Genomic DNA, 21,138 nt, shown 5'->3' on the forward strand with positions numbered 1-21,138 from the left:
ACCAAATTATTTTAATAGTTTTGAGTCTAAGAACACACTTAGGTATTTCTGAATTGTTTAAAAAAAATCCTCACTGTTTTTAGAATAAACATTTGGACATGTAGAACGAATCTTTACTAAATGTTTCTTTATCACACATGTAGAGTATCATTTTACCAGAAATCCTATTAAATGTTTACTCGATTCATTATTTTGAGGGGGGGGAACCTATGTATATAATCCATTAATTTGATACAGTTGAAAGAATGACATGGCTTAAACCATAAAAACCGTATGTTTTTAACCATAATCTTTTCATAAATTAAGAATGACACTGCTTTTACAATAAATCCATATAAAAGAGCCAAAATCAAATTATTGTCCCATACCTATTAAAACTGTAAAATAGCCTTGTTTTACTTACAAAGCATTTACATTATTTAAAGAAAGGTAATATAGAAAGAAAAGGTTGTTTGTAGGGGTAGGAGGAAAAAATGGAAAGAAACTATTAATTAAACCCAACAAATCAAAACTCAAAAAACTACACATATGCAGGCAGAGACGTGAACAACATACACTCATTTTAGTGGGGGGGACTCCTTTAGTATAAAATGAGATAAATGACAAGAAAACAACATAGCAGAGATTTAATTTTATTTTAGTGAGTTATGTGAGATATATACAGATGTCAAGCTAGTCGCCTACTGATACTAGGTACTGCTCAGAAAGGTCATCTAATGCCCTAGAAGATCCTCAAATAATCAAAAGTTGAATTATCTTCAATACTGGTTTCAGAAAAAACTGAACCAATGTATTCTGGAAGGTGGGGGGGCTCATCAACAAAAACATCTAATAATATTCAGTTAGCTAGAAAATCAACTAATTGAGAACATCTTGGGTTCCAAAATTCCAATGATTTTTAGACTGACTCCAAATCTACCAAAATTTCCTCAAACTGTCCTTGATCTTTCCCCTATAAAAATGATGAAAGAAGAGGAAGTCCAAAGACACTCAACAATTTACTGGTTATATATTATATGCTGCTAACCATTTTACTTAAATTTAACCCATTTATTTCCAATAATAGGCTCTATATAGAAAATACATGTAAATAATCTGTTTTATAAAACAAAATTCATTTAAACGATTTAAATGTCTTCCCCCAAAACCAAAAAATAGCCAAGATTCAATCCCAGGTTCCAAGGCTCCATAGCCCATAGCCATACCTCTTCCTCTTTCACACTGAGCTACAGAGCTAGAAATTGACTAGATTTGACTCATCAAAGCTCTTCTTTAAAAATAATTTTCCATAACTTTCAACAAATCGGTGGTTGCCTGGGTCCTCGGGTAACATAAGGCTAGACTGCAAAGGGACAGGAAGATACTTTGGGAGATGATGAAAACGTCCTAAATCATGAATGTATACATCCACGGAAATTCATCAACCTGTTCATTTTAAATGGAAAGTTTATTGTAACGCAATTTAAAATCCTAAAAAAAGGAAAGACAATTTCCTCATTCTTACAAAAGTTAATCCCCTTCTAAATAGGATTTTACTACCTCTTCTCAAATTTTTCTATTTACTTATATTAAAATATTGATAAAACACTGAAATAAAATGTTAACTATTTGATTGATCTGCTGGTTATTTTACATGCATTCTCTAACTATACCATTAAAAGAAAATTATAGCTCACAATGCTGACAAGTCAGGAAAAGTTTTAATTCCCTAATGTTACCTGATTCTCAGTACTAAGAAAGGCTCAATTATCATACATCACCAATACTTCCACTAATATGTTTTTAAGTTCCAAAAAAAATTTTAGTATAATAAATTTCTGGTAATTAAAAATAATTTACGAAGATGTTACTAAATGTTTACACAACCAAGTAGCTAGAACTAAAGACAAATTAGTTTATCTGAATGTGCTGGAATCCAAGACTACCTCCTCTTCAAAGTTGCATCCCAATTAGTAATCTTTTCTTTCCTTAGATAAATCAAAAGGAAAAAAAGGGCAATTCCAGTTCTAAAAGCAAAGTTAACTTTCCTTCTTTAAAAAAAAAAGTATGCTGAATCTACTAAAAATGCACTCATTCTCACAGCAACACGAGTCTGGTAAATTCTACAAACTTCACCTGAAGTCAGTCTTTCTGTTACTACTAGCTGTGTGCTTTCAAGTGATGGAGACATTCAGAATATTCAGAAATTATGATCACACAGCTCAAACTCACAAAGCTATAGGGAAGACCAGCCCATTCTAAATAGTGACCTAAATAGGCAACACATGTTTTTCAATAACACTGTTATTAGTGAACCATCCTTACCTTAAGAGCCTGTGGCATATTTTTTAATCTCAATGGTAAACAATATTTAGTCTTTAAAGACCAATTAAAAAAAAAAAGTAAAACATATTGTAAATAAGATGGGTGAACCAAACTTTTCAGTACAGGTATTTGGCCAAAACTGGTATATGACTTAAAACGTGTGTTTTATCTGGATTTAAATAAGCACATCAGGGAAAAAGCTTCCATGGTCAAATGTTGAGAAGGACTGGCAAAACAAAATTACATTTCTTTAATAATCCTTTAATTCATTCAACACACGTTTGTTAAGCATCTACCACTGAGACATCTTTAATATGCCAACAGAGAATAGGGTAATAAAGCATCCCAAACTTAAGGGTCCCAAAAAGACAATTTTTACACAGCACATCACAAGACTAGTTTTCTTGTAAAATTGTTATAAATTAGTAAGACTGACTTTTCATAAGCAGCTGCAACTGGCTTTGGGGGCAATTCCAAAGAATTCCAAAAATGATAGTATATAGTCATCCCACAAGACTATCTTGAAAGTAACATTTAATGGAAGTATAAAGTAATTTATTTTAAAAAATCAGTTTCAAGTATTCAGTATCAAAAATAATAACATTTTATTGTTATTTCCATGCTAAACTGGAAAACAAACATTAAGCTGACTGCAGGAATATTAAGTCACTTAAAATGAACATAAAAATCTACTAAACGCAGGGTGGTTAACTGGGTTGGATCATGGAAGAAAAAAAGGATAGTAGTAGAAAAACTAGTAAAATCAAAATAAAGTCTGGAAGTTAGTTAACAGCAATGTACCAATTTTGATCTCTAGTTCTGATTAAGGCACTAGCATTATGTCAGATGTAACAATCAGGAAATTGGGATGAGGATATATATGAACTCTATACAATGTCAGCAATTTCTCTGTAAGTCTAAAATTATTCCAAAGTAAGTCTTTTTTAAAACACTAACCTAAAATTAGAGAAGGGGCAGCTGGCTGGCTCAGTTGGAAGAGCAAGTGACTCTTGATCTTGGGGTCATGAGTTCCAGCCCAAAGTTGGGTGTAGAGATTATTTAAATAAATAAACTTCAAAAAAATGATATTGTTTAAAAGTTTATTTTAAAAATAATAATAAAATAGAATTAGGGGAGATACCTAGTAATGTGGATAAACAATCAGAACTAATTAAGAAAAAAATTAAGAGTTGATTCAATATCTGTTAATTAAACAGACTGAGTTAAACAAATTCCTATTTCTTACAATGACATCATACTTAAATGCTTCCTTATATTTGCCATTATAAATTTAATAATTAAAACAGGGGAGCCTGGCTGGCTCAGTCAGTGGGGCATCCAACTCTTGATCTCATGGTTGTGAGTTTGAGCCCCACGCTGAGTGTAGACATATTACTTAAAAATAAAATCTTCAAAGGGCACCCAAGTGGCTCAGTCAGCTAAGAGTCCAATTCTTGATTTCAGCTCAGGTCATGACCTCAAGGTTGTGAAATCAAGCCCACATCGGGCTCTACACTGTGTGAAGCCTATTTGAGATTCTCTCTGTCCCTTTCCCTCTGTCCCTGCACCCCCCATAAAAAAAATAATAATAAAAAAAATCTTCAAAAAAATAAAGAAAAATAAAATATAACAAGCCTATCTAGGGTGTATGCTAAGTGGCTAATGACACGAATATATCCAATTAAATCGATACTAATAATTTGAGAATATATATATGCTAAAATCAGAAATTATTTCTCAGTTCACAGTCACAACTCATGTTTACAGACCATAAAATATATCCAACTAAGTCAGAGAATTGGATAATCCACTTAGTTAGTTATCACAGGTACCTGTGAAACAAACATATTTCTCAAAATTCAAGGAACTCACAATATAAAAAAGTATAGACATATAAACAAATACAACAACATGTAAACATCACAACAAAATATGAAAGTGTCATACTGAAGGACTGACATCATCACAGAGGAAGGTGAAACTTATGAGGCCAAGAATATCTAAGCAGCTGGATCCTCAAGGTCCAGGGGATACTCCAGGCAAAGGGAATTGCATGTGCTAATTATGAATGACAGAGTTTGGTCCTAACAGACCATTTAGAAAGACTCAGAATACAATTAAAAAATAAGTATTACTACCAACATTCTGAATAAAATTTAATCTGAGTTTGAAGATATTTACTGCTTTAAAATACTTGTTTTATCTTAACTCACAAAAAATTATACTGCAGCCAAATTTAGTTTATGCTCAAAAAAGCCAACATGTATTTTTCCATGTATGACTAGAAAGCAAAAGATTTAGAAAGCACCAACAGCACACACACACAAAAAATTACACTTCTACAAAAATCCCCTTTAAATTAAGAGTACATTAAAATTATCTTGACTTTTCAGAAGCATCTTCAAAGTCAAACTGTGTATTTTATCATGTTATCTCCTTAAATATATATATATATATAGATCTAAGCCTAACAATAAATCACTAAAGCTATCAAAGGCCCTAAGAGGTTATCGCATGATGAAGCTCTGTCTCATACAGTCTATATTTGTGTGTATGTGTATGGGGATGGCATGGGGGGTACAAATATATTCAGGAGATTATAAAATCTATGATGAAAATTTAAACAGGGTAATAGTGATGCGGGGAGGAGGAGAGTTTCTACATACAATGCTAAATGAAGATCTTATTACAGGGCAACATGTAAGCCAAAAACTGGAAAGAGAGAGTGATCCATACAAAAATGGGGAAAAGCAATCCAGGCAAAGACCTAAACACAAAGCCTGGAAATGGAAACTTGGTGCCTTCCAGCCCCTATACTACAGTTTAAATTAAGCCATCAATTCATTAGTCATGCCTACCATAAACAAATTTCTAATAGGCAGTAGTAGTAGAAAAATAAAAGTACCACTACTAATGGTGACGAAAAACGTAAAACGATGTGCTCTAATTTCACACCAGGCAATGTTCTACATGCTTTACATCAGTAATTCTCAATCAGAGGTGATTATGCCCCTCTAGAGGACATTTGGCCATCGCAACTGAAGGGCAGGCTACTGGCATCTAGTAAATATACTACAATGCACTAGGAAAGCCCCACAACAAAGAATTATCCAGCCAGAAAACTGCTAAAGTTAAGAAACTCTGCTCTACATTTATTAATTTAATCCTCACAACAATGCTGTATTATAATCCAGTAAACAAAGGAAGAAAGAAACAATGAAGGAAGGAAGAAATTAATTGGGATCAAGGAGATTAAATTACTTGCTCAGTGGTGCTGAAATCTGAACCCAGAAAATTTCATTCGAGAATCAATGCACTTACCACTACCCTATAATATCTGTTTATAAAGTAAAATGCATTGAATATTTATTATGTGCCAGGCACTATACTAAAGCTAAATGCATGTCATTTAATCTTCACAACCACACAATTAGGAAGGTACTATCATTATTCTCAAGTCATAAGAGTGGGGCTAAAGCTTAGCGAAGTTACACCCAATATTATAGAATAAATAAGTGACAGAGCTGGGACTCAATTCTGCTCTGAGACAAAAGTCAGTTCTTAACCACCATAATATAACAACATTAAAGATGAATAACAGATTATCCTTCCAGGATAGAGGTAAGGAAAATCACTAAATGGTCAAACCATGTGGTATGACACAATTCTAGAAAGTATAATTCTATAGGGTAATGCAACCTCATCAATTGCTCCAAACACACACATCAAATTCTACTCCAGTTTCACTGGTTAGAATGTGTAAGAAGCAGCAAGGTTTGTAACTTTTCTGAATTTATCAGGTAAAAGAATGTAAGAACCCAAGGCGTCTGCCATACTAAGACTAAAGCTGACCTAAGAATCTAGAAAAAGAACTATCAAGTACAAGTTGAAACTGGCAAAAGCAGAATTACACTAGCCAACTGTATTGAGTTAACTTCAAAGTTTACAACTATATCCTATTGATATTATGGGAAGCATTAGCAGTTTGGATTAACCACAGAAACAGTGGAAGTAGTTCATCATTAGAACTATGGCGTAGGTAATAACAGTCCTGCTAACATGTCCTTTTAGCATATACTATGTGCCAGGCCCTATGCTCAGTGTCTTGTATGCATTATCTCATTAGTCCCTCTCAACAACACTGTGAGGTAGGTGCAATTATTATATCTATTTTACAGATGAGCAAACTGAGGCCCAGACCATTCTGTAATTTGCCCAAGGTCACATATCCAGTATACCCAAACTGGAACCCAGGCAGTGTTGTGATTCCTGAGTCTGCACACTTAAACTACTATACTTTATGCACTCTACTCATAACACATACTAATTTTTCAGTTCTTAATATATCATTAATGAAATCCTAAAAATACTAAAAATAAAGTGACATACACTTCTTCCAAAATAAGTTAGAAAATACGCACTAAGCCACTCCCTACATATAAAAAATACAGTGGCTATCTATCCTCAGTGTGTATAAACATCATTTTGGAAGTTATCCACTACAAACTCTGCAATTTATTTTCACAGTCTACAATTTTAGAATTTTTTCATGTGGCCAACTCACACAAATTATGAATGAAACAAAAGTATTACATTTAGCCTTTCTGTACAATCTACTATGCCATTTAAAACTTCATCTAATAGATTGTGCGGATTAAAACTTCTGAATAGTATTTTGAAATTTTTATTCAACTATTTCTCTTCATCCATCACCTCTCTTCATGGTACAAATGATCATAAAAATGAAAATCCCGACCATTAAAAAATGATCTAAATTAAACATACAATGCATAGGAGTAAGTGTCCAGTCTATACATTTGACAATTCCTCACACAATGCCTTTTGTAATTCTTGAAATTTCTTCTTTTAACTCTAATACAATGATTTAACACCTCATGTCTTTGAATCTCGTTTCTCAACCTAGTCCAGGTTTCTTGAGGGTACAAACAGCACCTGGGTCTCAAATATTTTGAATCAATACCCTCAATATCTTTTCCCAGTAATCAAACAGCAGAAACTAAAAGGGAGTTACCTTTTACTGTTCAACATACAACTGTATTGTAAGTGTCTAACAACTTGCCAAGTCATTTTTGTAGTTAAAAAAATAAAATGTCTAAGCTTCTGAAAAGATACTCCAGGATTCTCAGAGGTGCTCCAAGAAGAAATAAAAGAGAAACAGAGCCCAAGATGTACTGCTCCACACAAGAAAGAAATCAGCAGCCACTTGTCAGAAAGAATTCCTGAAACATGGATGAATGAAAATATTTTGAAATCAGCCCTCCTCCTGATACTTCATGACACTGGTGAAGTAGTTATGGGTAACCTACAAACCTGAGATGGTAATCAATAAATCTCATTACCTCAAAAAATAAAAAGATCTTATCTCTAGACAAAAAATTAAGTAAAAAGGATTTCATGAGAAATCTGTGTAAAAAACAAGGAAAAAAGTGCACATTTAAGAAAGCAAAATGTATCAAAAAGGCAAACACCATATTACCAAGGAAGATAACCATTACGTTTCAGCACTCAAAAAAACAGAACTGTATGCCTAATTTACATTCATCAGTTTTTTCCAAATATAATCCATACTATGTAAAAATCTAAATTCAAGATAATTTTGCAGTAATCCAAACTGTCAATTGCTTTCCAAACTTTTATCAATAATAGTTTTATTAATATGCTATTACAGAACTCAAAAATTATCAACCTTTCTTAACTAATTCCAATCTCAATACATTTTAAATTTTAATAGTATGGTTTTAAACCATTTTAACATAAAGACAACTTCTTTACCACTTTTCTATTCTGAAATTTGCACTTAACCAACGCTAATTTTCACCTACATTTACACATACCACTTCTTTTAGATTTGACTTATTTGAATATGCAACAGAGGAGTATACCAAAGGATCAACTAAAGTTATGTGAAGTCTATCCCAACGGCATGTGATAGATAAGGAAGTTCACTACCCTCCCAAAGGATGCAAAAGCACTATAATAAATTACATTTTCATGCTCTTCAATAAACGGACCTATAAAGTATGCAAGGAACAAGGGAAAACTGGTCCCATCAGTAACTCATTTGTTATCCTTTTGACAAATCACCAATACAGCTATGAAATAAAGCTTAAAATCTATTGTTGAAATTCTGCATACTTAAAAAGTGGCCCACTTCAGTTGAGTAGAAGTCTTTCGGCAGCTCAAGAATTGAACAGTGTGTGGCTTAATCAGAGCAATAATAGTTCCTACCTAAGTCCCCTCTCAAATTATATGTAATTTAAAATAGTGATAATGATGATGGAGAAAAAATTCGTTATTGTACTATAGGGCTAGTAAACAGAAGAACTGGACAGAAAATAATAGAAAATTAAGAAAAGGTCGAGTGGTAGTGAAGGTAAAAACTACCCGAAATAATAATCTTTACACATCTCTTGTGCTCTGGAATGAATATACAAACTCAAAAACAGAAGAATGCTGCAAAGATTTCTTGGTTCTTTGACTCACGTCTCTTTCCAACCACAAACATATCTACAAACATTTTCACAATCCCAAACACTTCATTCAAGAATCAAAAAATGGTAGGAAATGAATGAGTAATGCAGGCGTAGTTTCGGAAGATCTCAAACAACGAGTTTGTAAAAAGGAAGACAAGTCCGACCCCAAAATAGTAACTAAATAGAACAATGTACTATCTAAGTACTCCCTAAATAGTTTACTGTATCTTTTTTTTTTTTTAAGCTTAAAATAAGGTAGTAAAGCATTTGGGAAAGGCTCAGTAACCAATGTCTGATTTTAAATTAAGTATCTCTACACATAATGAAGATTTTAAAAAGGTAGATAACAAAGCGTTGTTGCCACTTACATTAATGATTATCCATGATCATAATCTGCGAATGATTCCTGAATAGCACCAATAATCATGCATTCAAACTACCTCGAATCATAGTCTCTAGTAGGAAATGGCACTTAAAAATCCAAAGATGGGAAAAGGTCATCGGACCCGGCAACACATTGCTGGGGGAAAGAAGGGAAACAGGACTATGCGCGGTACCAACATTCTCTCCCTTTCTTCCTCCTCCCCGCCCCCCCCGTGTCAGGTGATCAGTTATTTAGCACCATTAACACACACGTATCGACAAGTGGTTCATTAAATTACTCGTATTATCCGAAGGCCAGATTCTAGGCTTCCCATTTCAAACTAAGCAAAAGGAGTCGACAGTTTGGGTCCCGAGCACAAAAGCGCGCGGTAGCAGGAGGATGGATAGAGCGCCAACTCCCCCCTCTCCAAAAGCTGGGACGAGGCTCGGCCTCGCGGCAAAGGCCAATCCTGGCTTCCCAGACCCAGGGCCCAAAGCTCAAAGCCGGACTCCTATGGAGGGAAGAGGTCCGAAGGGCCGGGTCCGGGGGCCTGCGGACCAGGCCTTCCTGGCAGCGCCCGCGGTCCCTGCGGGCCTGCGCGCCCGCGCGGCGGCGGCGGCGGTAGGGCACACTCACCGCCGAAGGCCCGGGAGCAGGAGCCGGGGAGAGGCCGCGGTCCCAACCCTCCCCGCCTGGCGATCTCGCCGCCGCGCCTCCCTCCCAGCCCGCGGTCGAAACGGTCCCGGGCTACAGAGGCGCGGCCCGGGCAGGCCGAGGACGTTGCGCAAGAGGCCGGTGAGGTTTCCCGGCTGCGCGGGAGAAAGGCGCGGAGTGTCCGCCGCGGGAGGGGCGGGGAGGCCCGCGGAGGCGCTGTGCGTGTGGAAAGGGATGGGGGAGGGGAGGATTGCCCGTCTCCCTGGCCGCGGCCAGAGCCGCAACTCACCCAGCTCCGCCAGACGAGCGCTACCACTGGCAGCAAGAGGAAGATGGTGGCCGCTGCCGCCGCCGCCGCCGCCGCCGCCGCCGAGGAGGAGGGGGCCCGGTGGGTGCCGAGGAGAGGGGGTACGCGCAGGACGTCGGCGTCGCTGCCACAGCCTCTTTTCCTCACCGGGCCGAGCGGCTGCTGCTGACGACACTAGCCCGGCTTCCGCGCCGCCCTCTTTATCTTCGTAGCAGCCACCGCCGCCCAGGGCCCGAGGGTCGCTCGCCTCGTGGGGACCGTGCGGCGGCGCGAGACCCCGCAGCCATTGGCGTGCGGCGGCGGCGCGGAGGCAGGAGCCGGGCCGCGTCACGTGACCCCACTGTTTACCGTTCCGGGGGCCGCGGCCTGCACGCTGCGCCTGCGCAGTGTGGGCCCTCCCGCGCCGCGCCTCCGCGGGGCCCAGGCAGTCGCACTCCCCTGCGCTTCCGCGCCCCTCCCAGTCTTCTGAGGGCGCGGCACGCCTGCGGGCTTTTAGCTATCATCTCGCTGGCGGCCCGAAGGGGTGAGGCATAGATCGGTTTTTCTCGATTGTAATAAGCACGAAGGCTTCATAGATAATGTAATATTGATGGTCAAATTTGCCCCCCCCCATACTTTTCATTAATTGGGTTTGCTTTCAAAAATGGAAGACTAGAGCGGAGTAGTTGAGCCCCTTGCCCAAGTATCCCTGCTGGGTGTGCACAACAGTCCCATCATTAACCACCTCCATTCCCCACCTTGTCTCTAAATAGCTAGTCATCTTCAGGACTCAAGTTGCCTTCTCCAAGAATCATTCCCGGTCGAAGTCAGCAGTTCTCAAAATGTATCAAGAGGATCCTCTAAAGGATTCCCGAGACCTTTCAGAGAAGCTTTAACTCTGACAATTCCATATGTTTAAGGCCAACTTTTCTTCATCTTCTTCAACCAAAACATGTAGCAACTGATTAAATTCAGAAGCAGGAGAATCCAGCCATCTATTCAGCCAGACACTGAAGAAATGTGCAAAAATTTAAAACAATGCCACTCTTTTCATTAAATTTTGTTGGAAAATATATTTTTCATAATCGATTATTTATGATAAAGAATTTTGTTATTTTAAAAAATGTTTTATTCTTAGATTTAATTCCTATGATGGTAAATAACTAACCCATATAAACAAAAGCTCTTGGAAGTGTATAGGGGTCCTGAGACGAAAAAGTTTGAAAACCACTGGTCTAGATTACTTGCTTCCACAGCAGCTTGCGCTGACCTCTATCTCAGTCCATTATAAACACTGTGAGGTAATTGTTGCTAGACTTCACTAGGACCAAAATGAGCCCCTTTAAGGACAGGGATTGTGCCTTCTTTTTGCAAGGACCATTACAGTACCCACTAAGAATGATAGCCAGCACCTGCTGGGCTCTTCAGAAACCTTTACTTGTTAATTTAAGCCTCATGCCAACCGTAGTCCACACTGTAGGTTTTGTGCAGAGTAGAATAATAGCTCACAGGCATGTGGTGAAGAGCTGTTCTTTACTCTCTCCAGACTTCTGGTATTTGGAGCACTCCCAATACTAAATGCTCTTCCACAACGGAGGTTTAAGATTGTCCTAATTCTACTGGAATCCTAGAATTCCATCCCCTGCCTTGACTCATCAATCCCTAAAAACTTGGTTTTACTATCTTTTGTTATGGGTTGTTTTGTTTTGTTTTGTTTTGAGAAAGGAAAATAGAAATGAGTAATCAATTTTTTTTTTTCCCTTGGAATGTCTGGGATGAATTGCACAAATAAGTCTTAAATTTATTTTTACTCTTCTTCTGGACCTTAATGTGAAATTTGAAAAAGGCATTGGGAAAGAATAAGATTATAAACAAAATCCAATCTTAAGGGACTTACTAGAGTAGAATTCAAATGGAAAATCATTAGATGGAAAATTTCCTTGGAAGAGCTGGGGGAAACTTATCTTGTTAAAGAAATTTTAGTAAATTTATGAAAAAACACAATGGAGCTAAAAAGAAAATATAGAAATGACAAGTCTGTCACATTCACAAAACAAAGATTTCTCATCCTAAAAAAGCCAACAAGCTTACCACAAAGCATGATGTTTTGATTCTTATTTTGAACCAGCCAAGCACCCAGGTTCAGATTTGTTCATTAATGATCTTTGCTTTTTGCTTCTAGATATAAACACAATCTGTCTTTACCCAGTCTATGAAAAGGTTACAAGAAGAAAGAACCATCATAATCATACTGGGAATGGCTTTAACAACATGGAGGACACCGCTTTGGTTAAAGGACCTATTGGAAAATCAGATTGTATTGATAGTGTTGAAACCTCACAATTAACTCAGGAAAATTAAATTTGGTAGAAAACAAGACAAGAAAACTAACAGTGCATAATACTAACCAGTATACTTGTAATCGACTAAAAATGATGGAAAATGAAAATTGACAAAATTTGGATCTTGCAAAACTTTACCCAGGAATATTGAGCCTGGTCCAGAGAGTGAGGCTCACCAAGCTGGTATGCAGGTTAAGTTTGATATGAAAAATGCTTGTCATCACTGAAACACTGGTCTCTACAGTATCAGTTCATTAAAGATGAAAAAATGGGAAGAGTTAACTGCAGCAAACAGAAAATCAATAAAAATATCAAATATATTTAATGGGTTTTTTTCTGGAAAACTTTCTGTATACACAGACACAATTTCCTGTTAGTTTAGAATAGATGTAAATGTTTTTATTCTTAAACATGGGACCAAGGCAGTGAAATCAAAATATTCAGAATTCATTTTACTAAGATCATTGTGGAATTTAGGGACTTAACCCAGAACACATTGTTCCTTATGTCAGGCTTCCGCCCTTCCCACACAATTTTTTACCTACTTTCTCCAGAAAGATAGCTCCTAACTACTCAGGCTTTCAGCAGGAAACAGTAGGTGAAAAGGAAATGCGTATCCTGACCCAGGGTAAATCATTTGGACAGCATACTGGATCAGGGAGGCCTAGAGAGACTAGGTCAAACAATAAAATAAAACTTTTCCATGCACAAGGCATAGAAAGGACCTTTGCGGACTTTAGCACGGGGAAGGATCAATTCTGTCATTAAGTGCTTTGACAGCGCTTGGCACAGAGGACATGTATTCATGTTTTAACTGGCCTGGAGTGGAGAGAAGGCATTTCTGACATAGCGATGCCTTCAAGGACAAGAAAGTTCCAGAAAATCCGTGTGGTTCTGGAGCTGCAAACAATTCATTATCTGGTTGGACATACTGCAAATGAAAATACTGAAAATGATTGAAAATCTTTTAACAAAGAAACTGTGTTAATGAGGGATGCCTGAGTGGCTCAGTCAGTTAAGCATCCAACTCTCAATTTCAGCTCAGGTCATAGTCTCAGGGTTGTGAGATCAAACCCCACTGTCAGGCTCTGTGCTGACCTTGGGGCCTCTCCCTCTTCCTCTCCCTCCCATCTCTCTCTCCCTCCCTAAAAATAAATAAATAAAGTAAGTGTGATAATGTCCCTCACTGATAATGTCATCTCCCTACTTGAAATCTTTCCCTGGTTCTCCAAAATAAAAAGAATAAATCCAAACTTCCTAATATGACCATTAAGACACTTTAGGATTAGTCCTTGTCCAGCTCTTCAATATCTTCTCTCACTATTCCCTGCTTTTTAAATTTATGATACAGCAATATGTAAGTTCTTACTGGTTCCTACATACATCCATACTATCTCTCAACCTAAAGTCTTTGCTCATGCTGTTACCTCTGACAGGAATGCCCTCTTCTGAACTGACCCCAAACATCACCAAAGACCCTCCCACCATGTTAAGTGGATTGCTCCTGCATCCTCTTAAGATGCAGCTCAACGATAGCTATAGATTTTATTTATTTATTTGTTCGAGAGAGAGAGAGAGAGAGAACATAAGCACGAGGAGCAGCAGGCAGAGGGAGAAGCAGGCTCCCTGCTGAGCAAGGAGCCCCGATGCGATGGGATGCGGGACTCCATCCCACAACCCTGGGATCATGACCTGAGCTGAAGGCAGACGCTTAACCAACTGAGCCACCCAGGTGTCCCAGAATATATAAATGTATCATAATAAAAATGGCATGAGACTGTCTGGAGAACAGAGACATGGTCGATTAACAGAATAGGATGGCCAGGAACAGTAGGAATGAGGATTTGCTATTTAATGGTTACAGAGTTTCCATTTGGATGATGAAAAAGTTTTAGAAATAATGCAACATTCTGGATGTAATTAATGCCACTAAGTTGTACATTGAATCATGTTAAAATGGCAATTTTTATATATGTTTTACCACAGTCTTTAAAAATAAATAATATACCAAAAACAATTAAATTGCACAGTTTAGATGGGTTAATTGTGTAGTTTGTGAATTTACATCTCAATAAAGCTGTTAAAAAAAAGTCTGGAAGCAGAAAAATGAATATAAATAAAATTTTTGTCTCTAATAAAGATGCCATCTCAAGTCTGTAGGGAAAGGATTATTTGCTACATGGCAACAATTAGGGGAAAAATTGAAGTTGAATCCCAATCTCACACTTTATGCTAAGAGTATTTCCAGATATGTTTAAGACTCCAGAAAATGAATCTTTAATAAATGTGTCAGAAAATGATCAAATGGGGCACTTGGGTGGCTCAGTCAGTTAAGTGTCTGCCTTCAGCTCAGATCATGATCTCTGGGTCCTGGGATAGAGGGAGTCTGCTTCTCTTTCTCTCTCCCTCTGCCCCTCCACACTGCTCGTTCTTTCTCTCTCTCAAATAAACAAAATCTTTTAAAAAAAGAAAAGAAAATGATCAACTTCATATCATATATCAGCAGGCAGATAGGTAAAATATTTTTAAAAGTCACCATTTAGTGTTGATGTGGGCATGTATAAACTGTCATATACTAAGGATGGAATACGAATTGATAATTTTCTAGAAAAAAATTTGGCAGGGTGTATCAAAAGCCTTTATTTTTTAAAGATTATTTATTTATTTATTATAGAGAAAGAGATAAGCAGATGCTTAACTGAATGAACCACCCAGGCATCTCTGAAAAGCCTTTAAATGTGCACACTTTTTGATACAGAATTTCCATTCTTAGGACTTTATCTAAAGAAATAGTAGGAGAGGAATCTAAAGATTTATGAATAGGGATGCTCATAATATAAAATTGAAAACAACCTATAAGTTCAGTCATCATATTAGTATATATCTTACAGACTTTTGTTCTATATAACAATATATATGCACACATGCACACACACACCCCTGCACCCCGTCCCAGATGTATTTTAAACTTTTCATCTTCTGACTTTAGAATTCAACCTCTAGAAATTTATCTTAAGAAAATAAAAGTTGAGTATGCAAAGATTTATATATAAAATGGGATTTACTGTATGTATTACTTTAAGTTTGTTTTTTAAAAATCAATTATATATAGTAAAGATTCCTCCCAGTTAATCATGTAGCTCCACAACAACATTTTAAAGGATGTGTAAAACTTGGGGCACCTGGGTGGCTCAGTCAGTTGAACATCTGGCTCTTGATCTCGGCTCAGGTCTTGATCTCAGGGGTCATAGGCTCATGACCCACATCGAGCTCTATGTTGGGCTCCAAGCGGGGCCTGAAGCCTACTTAAAGGATGTGTAAAACTTTATTTACAACTTCTGAATATTTAGAACATGTCCTCTGAAGTAGTGACTAAGTTATTAGAATGACCAAATGAACAGAATGGTGCCAAATCCTATCCATTCTTCCTCCTAGAGATCTCCAAAATCTGCCCCTCCTCTGGACTTTATTGTGGAAGTAGTCTCCCCTCTAGTTTCCCTTCAATCTATTGACCACAGGTCAGGACACAATCTTTCTCAAAAACCAAGGCTAATTTAATAATGTTAGTCCTCTCCCTATGACCTTTCAAAGTTCCACACTGACTAAAATATAATCTTATGTTTAATTTCTTAGCACGATTTATAAGATCATCTATGATCTGATCTCAATTCATCAGTATCTTTTTCTTGTTCTTACGGTCTAGCCACCAAATTCCTCATAATTCTGTGGGGCAATCTCATGCTTCCATTCCTTTGCACATGCTTCCTCTACCGGAAAGTTCTATTTGGCAAACTCTTACTCACGTCTCATTCATAAAATCTTTCCTAATTGTCTCCCTCCCACAGCAAAATACTTCATCCTCCACTTTGTATCCTGTACACACTTCTGTTATAGAACTTACTAGGCTGCTGTCTTTCCAGTTAGAACTTGAGCTCTTGGGGGCGCCTGGGAGGCTGAGTCGGTTAAGTGGCCGACCCTTGATTTTGGCTCAGGTCATGGTCTCAGGGTCCTGAGATTGAGTCCGGAGTCAGGCTCTGCGCTCTGTGGGGAGTCTGCTTGAGATTCTTTTCCTCTCTTTCTGCCCCTCCCCTCCGCTTGTGCACTCTCTGTCTCTCAAATCAATGAAGAAATCTTAAAAAAAAAAAAAAAAAATTGAGCTCTTCGAGGACAAAGACATCATTTCTTTTCTGTGTCCCTAGCAGTAAGCACACTTATTGCCTGGCTTATTTGGTTAATGTTGCCCCACACCGCACTGATTTTTATGTTACTTGGTTCTGAAATATTTTTCTTTAAAGATATATATATTTAAAGCAGCCGTTAGTAGGCATTGATATATTGATGTATTTATGCATGTTCTGAGTGCTATTGCACACTCTAAGACATTGAGAACTAACACTAGGTAGACTGAACTGTAAACCTTCAGTCACTGTGCGTGAGCACAGATCTTGCTGTACCCTCTCTTGGGCACCGTAGGTTCTGCTGCTGTTCTCATCTTGTGTTCTACAAAGGGTGTGCTTTGCTTTGCTGGAATTCTCTTTCTGTAATTTAGGTTAATCAAGAACAGTTTTTGGCTCATAGTGTTTAATAAAAGATGTGCAATTCATAGTGATGGCTTTGCCACATAAGAAATAAAAGAATAGTATCAAGCTTGATATGAAGAAACTAGCTGATTTGCAACTAATGCTCCCTCCACAGAAACAGAAGGAGAAACAGTAGGTAATGAGCACAAAACAGGCATGGAGGCAGAGATGATGTGCATAGCAGCTGATTTGAGAAGTTTTGTTGTTAAGGGAAGCATAGAAACAGAGCAACAGCAAGAGGCAACGGAGCTCTACTCAAAGGAGAGTTGTGTGTGTGTGTGAGTAGTTAGTTTGCTGGTTTAAGTGCTGACCCTAAACCTTTGGAGGTTGGCCTTATATAGGCATAAGTATAATCTCACCATTTTAAAGGAGGGAAGAGTGGATAAAGCTACAGTTAAAACTATTGTTTTGTTGTTGTGAGAGGATGAGGGGGTTCTTCCTAATGACTAACGGTAAGCAAAGGAAGCATATTGGAATATTTGAAGAGAAAGGAAAAGCAATGAAGTTGATGTTTCTAGGAGTGGAAAAGCAAGCTTACTAAGGAAATGGAAGAGATGTTTTGGGTAGTTTTGGGGGTCTATTTAAGGTTTCAGTGATGATAAAATGAAGCCAGTTAGCCTGGTTGTGTGATTTACCTCAGCAACAGTCTACTACACAGCAATAGGCATTGAGACTGTGGATAATTGGATTCAATTAGAGTTGAGGTTTTGCCAGACAAGTGTAGTGGAAGAAAAGAGAAGCAATGAGTGGTAGATAATTTTTAGGGAGTAGTAACATTGATAGACCATAGTCTATAAACAGAGGGATGCAGGAAGTAAAGACAAGAAGAACATGCTAGATAATGAGAAAGTAGTGAGGTTCAATAGGTTGGCATCTGAATGAGGTAGAAAATAACAGTACAAAGGATGATAAAGTAAGGGTGGTGGAAGGCCAGGCTGGTGACTAAATTGAGGATTTCTGAAATCAAAACGATTGGAAGTGTTATAATTTCAGGGGATTACAAGTTTTCAGGTATGACTATGAGAATGAATTCTTAAGATGAAGTGGAAGTGAGTGTCAAGGATGTGAGAGTTCAGTGTATTAAATGAATCCTTTACATGAAAACTTACATTGTGAAAATTACATGATGGTAGGAGTGCAGATGGCTGAGCTAGAAGCTAAAGGCATCACGAAAAGACCAGGAACAGATAGATGATGGTAACGAGAAGGGGGATAGAGTGGTAGCAGTTTTGTTTTGCCCCCCACCCCCAGAATGGAAAGAAATAAATGAGCTAGAAGAAGCTGGAGTGGAGAAATGGAAAGCCTAGCCCAAGGTAAGAGGGGTGTGAAAAATAGGTAGTCTCAGCTTGAGAGAGTTGCAGAGCAAATAAGGTCCTCAGGGAATAGCCAGATTTCAATTAAGTCAAGGACATGAAGGGGATCTGTTGAGAGGCGGTTAAATATAACTTTCAACTAGTTGAAGACTGATCTCCCAGTTGCTAGAGCTGTGATTTGTCCTCTGAGTAGTAGAGAACCAGATTTATCAGATATGATTAAGACAAGTTTTATGCTGCCTGCACTAGGCCCACTCGCAGTGGAAAAGCAAAAGGGTAGGTCCATAGCCCAAAGGCATGGGAAGGATTACAACTGTCTTCACACCAAGCAGAAGATAAAGAAGGAGATGGTAGTCATTTCTGCAGCTTGCAGTTTCCCAAGATGCACTGAGTCTATGTCACTCAGTCCAGAGGTGGAGAAGCCACTTCAACAGGAAGCTCAGCAAGTTACAACAGAACATAAGGCCATGAGGCAAGACTGACTTGGAATGAGGTATGAGGGACTTCTTTTCTTATGGTACTAAATGTAGTCATGGTTTTGTTCAAAAAGGACCAGTCCTGGCATTCCTAGGCCAGGTTGCCCATTTAAAACTTTTTCGAGTTATATCACCGAAAGCTAATAACTTGTTTATAATTTGTGTTTGAATTCAAACTGTTGCTGAAGAAAATAAGTTACAAAATATTATGTACAACCTAATGTCTATAGAGACAGAGCCTCAAGAAAATGTAGCATTTGCTAGAAGGGTCCAGGCTTTATGAGAAAAGTTCTCTCAGGTAGTTCATTCAATAGAAATATGTAGGAAACAGAAAGAAAGAAAAAGAAAGAAAGAAAGAAAGAAAGAAAGAAAGAAAGAAAGAAAGAAAGAAAGAAAGAAAAGATGTAGGTAACTTAAAAAAAAGTGGGGGGAGGGGGGAAGAGCACATGTATCTGGCTGGTTCAGTTGGTAGAGCATGTGACTTTTGATCTTGGGTTGTGAGTTCAAGCCCCACGTTGGGTATAGACATTACTTAAGAAATAAAATCTTTTTGAAAAATTAAAAAAAGAAATATGTAGGAAACTTTACTGATCCTAAGGTGGAAATTTAGAGCACATACTGGAAAGACTGGAAGGGAGGACCAGAGAAAAGGATTTCATCAGACAAGAGGAAGTAAGGGGATGAGACTGTGTGACAAGAGACAACCAGGGAGGTCACAATGGAAGAGTACTCTAGGGAATGAAAAAGCTAATTCAAGACTGTGATGGTAATGAATTTGGGATGCTCTAGAAACAGAAAAGGCTAGTGTGACTGGAGCATATGGTGCAAGACAGAAAACTGAGAGATTGGCAAGAACCTGGTAGGCTAAAGCAGAGAAATTAGAATCTATTACAGACAAAATTGAATGCCACTGCGGAATGTGTTAAGCAAGGAATGACATGATCTGATTTTTTTTTTTTTTTTTTTTTTGGTAACAGCTTTATGGAGACATATTTCACATACTGTATAATTTGTGCATTTAAAGTGTGTAATCCAATGATTTTTAGTACATTCACAGTTGCACACCATCACCACAATCAATTTTAGGAGATTTAAATCATTTCAAAAAGTAATCTCATATCTTTTAGCCATCACTGTCCAACTTCCATCCTCCTGCCAGCCCTAAGCAACCAGTAATCACTTTCACTAATCTAATTTCTGTCTTTGTAGATTTGTCTATTCTGGATGTTTCATATCAATGGAATCATGAAACTATATAATTTTTTGGTTTTAGCTCAAACATCACTTCTTTCAGGACACCTACATCACAGGTCCTCTGTTATATTTTCTTGGGCATCCCTCAACTTTTTCCTAACACTGCCCACTTGTAACTATTTTATTAAGCATGTGTATATTAATTGTTCAGTGTTCATTCTCTCTTCTGGATTGTAGGCTTCAAAAGAACAGAGACTGTATGCAGCTCAAATCCTAGCCTCTAGCTCTCAGCACAATATTTGGCTCATAGTAGTAATTCAATAAACATTCCATGGCTTGATGACTTAAATCTGCCAAGAATGGATTTGCAGGAAGAATTTAACCTCTACAAAAGGATTTTTGTAGTGTTTCATTGTCATCCTTTCCTCTGTCTTTATCCCACCAATGCCCCAATCACCCCACTCCAGCATCCACCAGGCCAGGGGTCAAAGAAAGTCGTGTCTGGACAGCATATTGGCTCATAAGCCAAGGAGAGCATTATTTTGTCCCAGTGCTTCTGTAGGTAGAAGCCAAAGAATTTCTCAATGAAGGCGCTCATAAAATGTGAAGATACAAAGCACTGCTTCTTTGGTATCCAGAAGACTAAGTGTGGTGTGGACGGGGGAGGAGGTCATTCCTCCATGCCTGGAGTAGAACATAGACAGCTTTGGCACCTACCTTCAGGGAATGTGGTGTTTTGTTGGCACCTTAAATGTTCACAGTTTTGATAGCTCTGAAAGACATGGTCTTCAGCCCTCCATCACTATTTTCACAGTGCTTCTCCCTCACCAAACATATTTGTAGTGATTTAGTAGGCAATGAACATGAGGAAAAGTGGGACATAGTAATAGGAGAAGACTGTGAGCATATATGAAACTCACAAAACTTCAGATTAAAGCAAATACATCTAAACCAAAAATTTTAGGGGCAAGTGGGTGGCACAGTTGGTTGGGCATCCCACTTTTGGTTTTGGCCCAGGTCGTGATCTCAGGGGCTTGAGATCAAGTCTCACGTCAGGCTCTGTGCTTGGCGTGGCATCTGCTTGGGACTTCCTCTCCCTCACCTTCTGCCCTTCCCCCTGCTCTCTCTCTC

The 21,138-nt window shown here is 38.1% G+C and overlaps 2 protein-coding genes across 7 annotated transcripts in view; one reads left to right on the forward strand and one right to left on the reverse strand.

Moving 5' to 3' along the window:
- The window catches only part of PHF3 (PHD finger protein 3), an 84,869-nt gene extending 74,624 nt beyond the window's left edge, over positions 1 to 10,245 (reverse strand). For 2 of the 6 annotated variants that reach the window (XM_078055171.1, XM_078055179.1), the window contains exon 1: positions 9,167 to 9,318. In XM_078055171.1, coding sequence (XP_077911297.1) covers positions 9,167 to 9,168 — 2 coding nt within the window. In that variant the 5' untranslated portion in view covers positions 9,169 to 9,318. Of the gene's footprint in view, positions 1 to 9,166; positions 9,319 to 9,798; positions 9,907 to 10,105 lie in introns of those variants that run through there. The other 4 variants (XM_078055172.1, XM_078055175.1, XM_078055173.1 and 1 more) reach the window with 4 other exon arrangements.
- On the forward strand, positions 9,264 to 12,764 carry LOC118542502 (uncharacterized). Its single transcript, XM_036102766.2, has 3 exons — positions 9,264 to 9,351; positions 9,963 to 10,646; positions 12,285 to 12,764. The coding sequence occupies exons 1-3, from the start codon at positions 9,264 to 9,266 to the stop codon at positions 12,461 to 12,463; spliced, it is 951 nt and encodes a 316-aa protein (XP_035958659.1). The 3' UTR covers positions 12,464 to 12,764.
- Positions 12,765 to 21,138: the final 8,374 nt, after the last annotated feature.

The sequence above is a fragment of the Halichoerus grypus genome, chromosome 9 (assembly GCF_964656455.1).
Source record: "Halichoerus grypus chromosome 9, mHalGry1.hap1.1, whole genome shotgun sequence".
NCBI classification, from domain to species: domain Eukaryota; kingdom Metazoa; phylum Chordata; class Mammalia; order Carnivora; family Phocidae; genus Halichoerus; species Halichoerus grypus.

Coding starts and splice junctions, on each gene's coding strand:
- LOC118542502 (XM_036102766.2), top strand. CDS start 9,264: ATGGCACTTAAAAATCCAAAGATGGGAAAAGGTCATCGGACCCGGCAA. Junction 9,352..9,962: donor GGGAAACAGGACTATGCGCG/GTACCAACATTC, acceptor GAGGCCGGTGAG/GTTTCCCGGCTGCGCGGGAG. Junction 10,647..12,284: donor CTCGCTGGCGGCCCGAAGGG/GTGAGGCATAGA, acceptor TTTTGCTTCTAG/ATATAAACACAATCTGTCTT.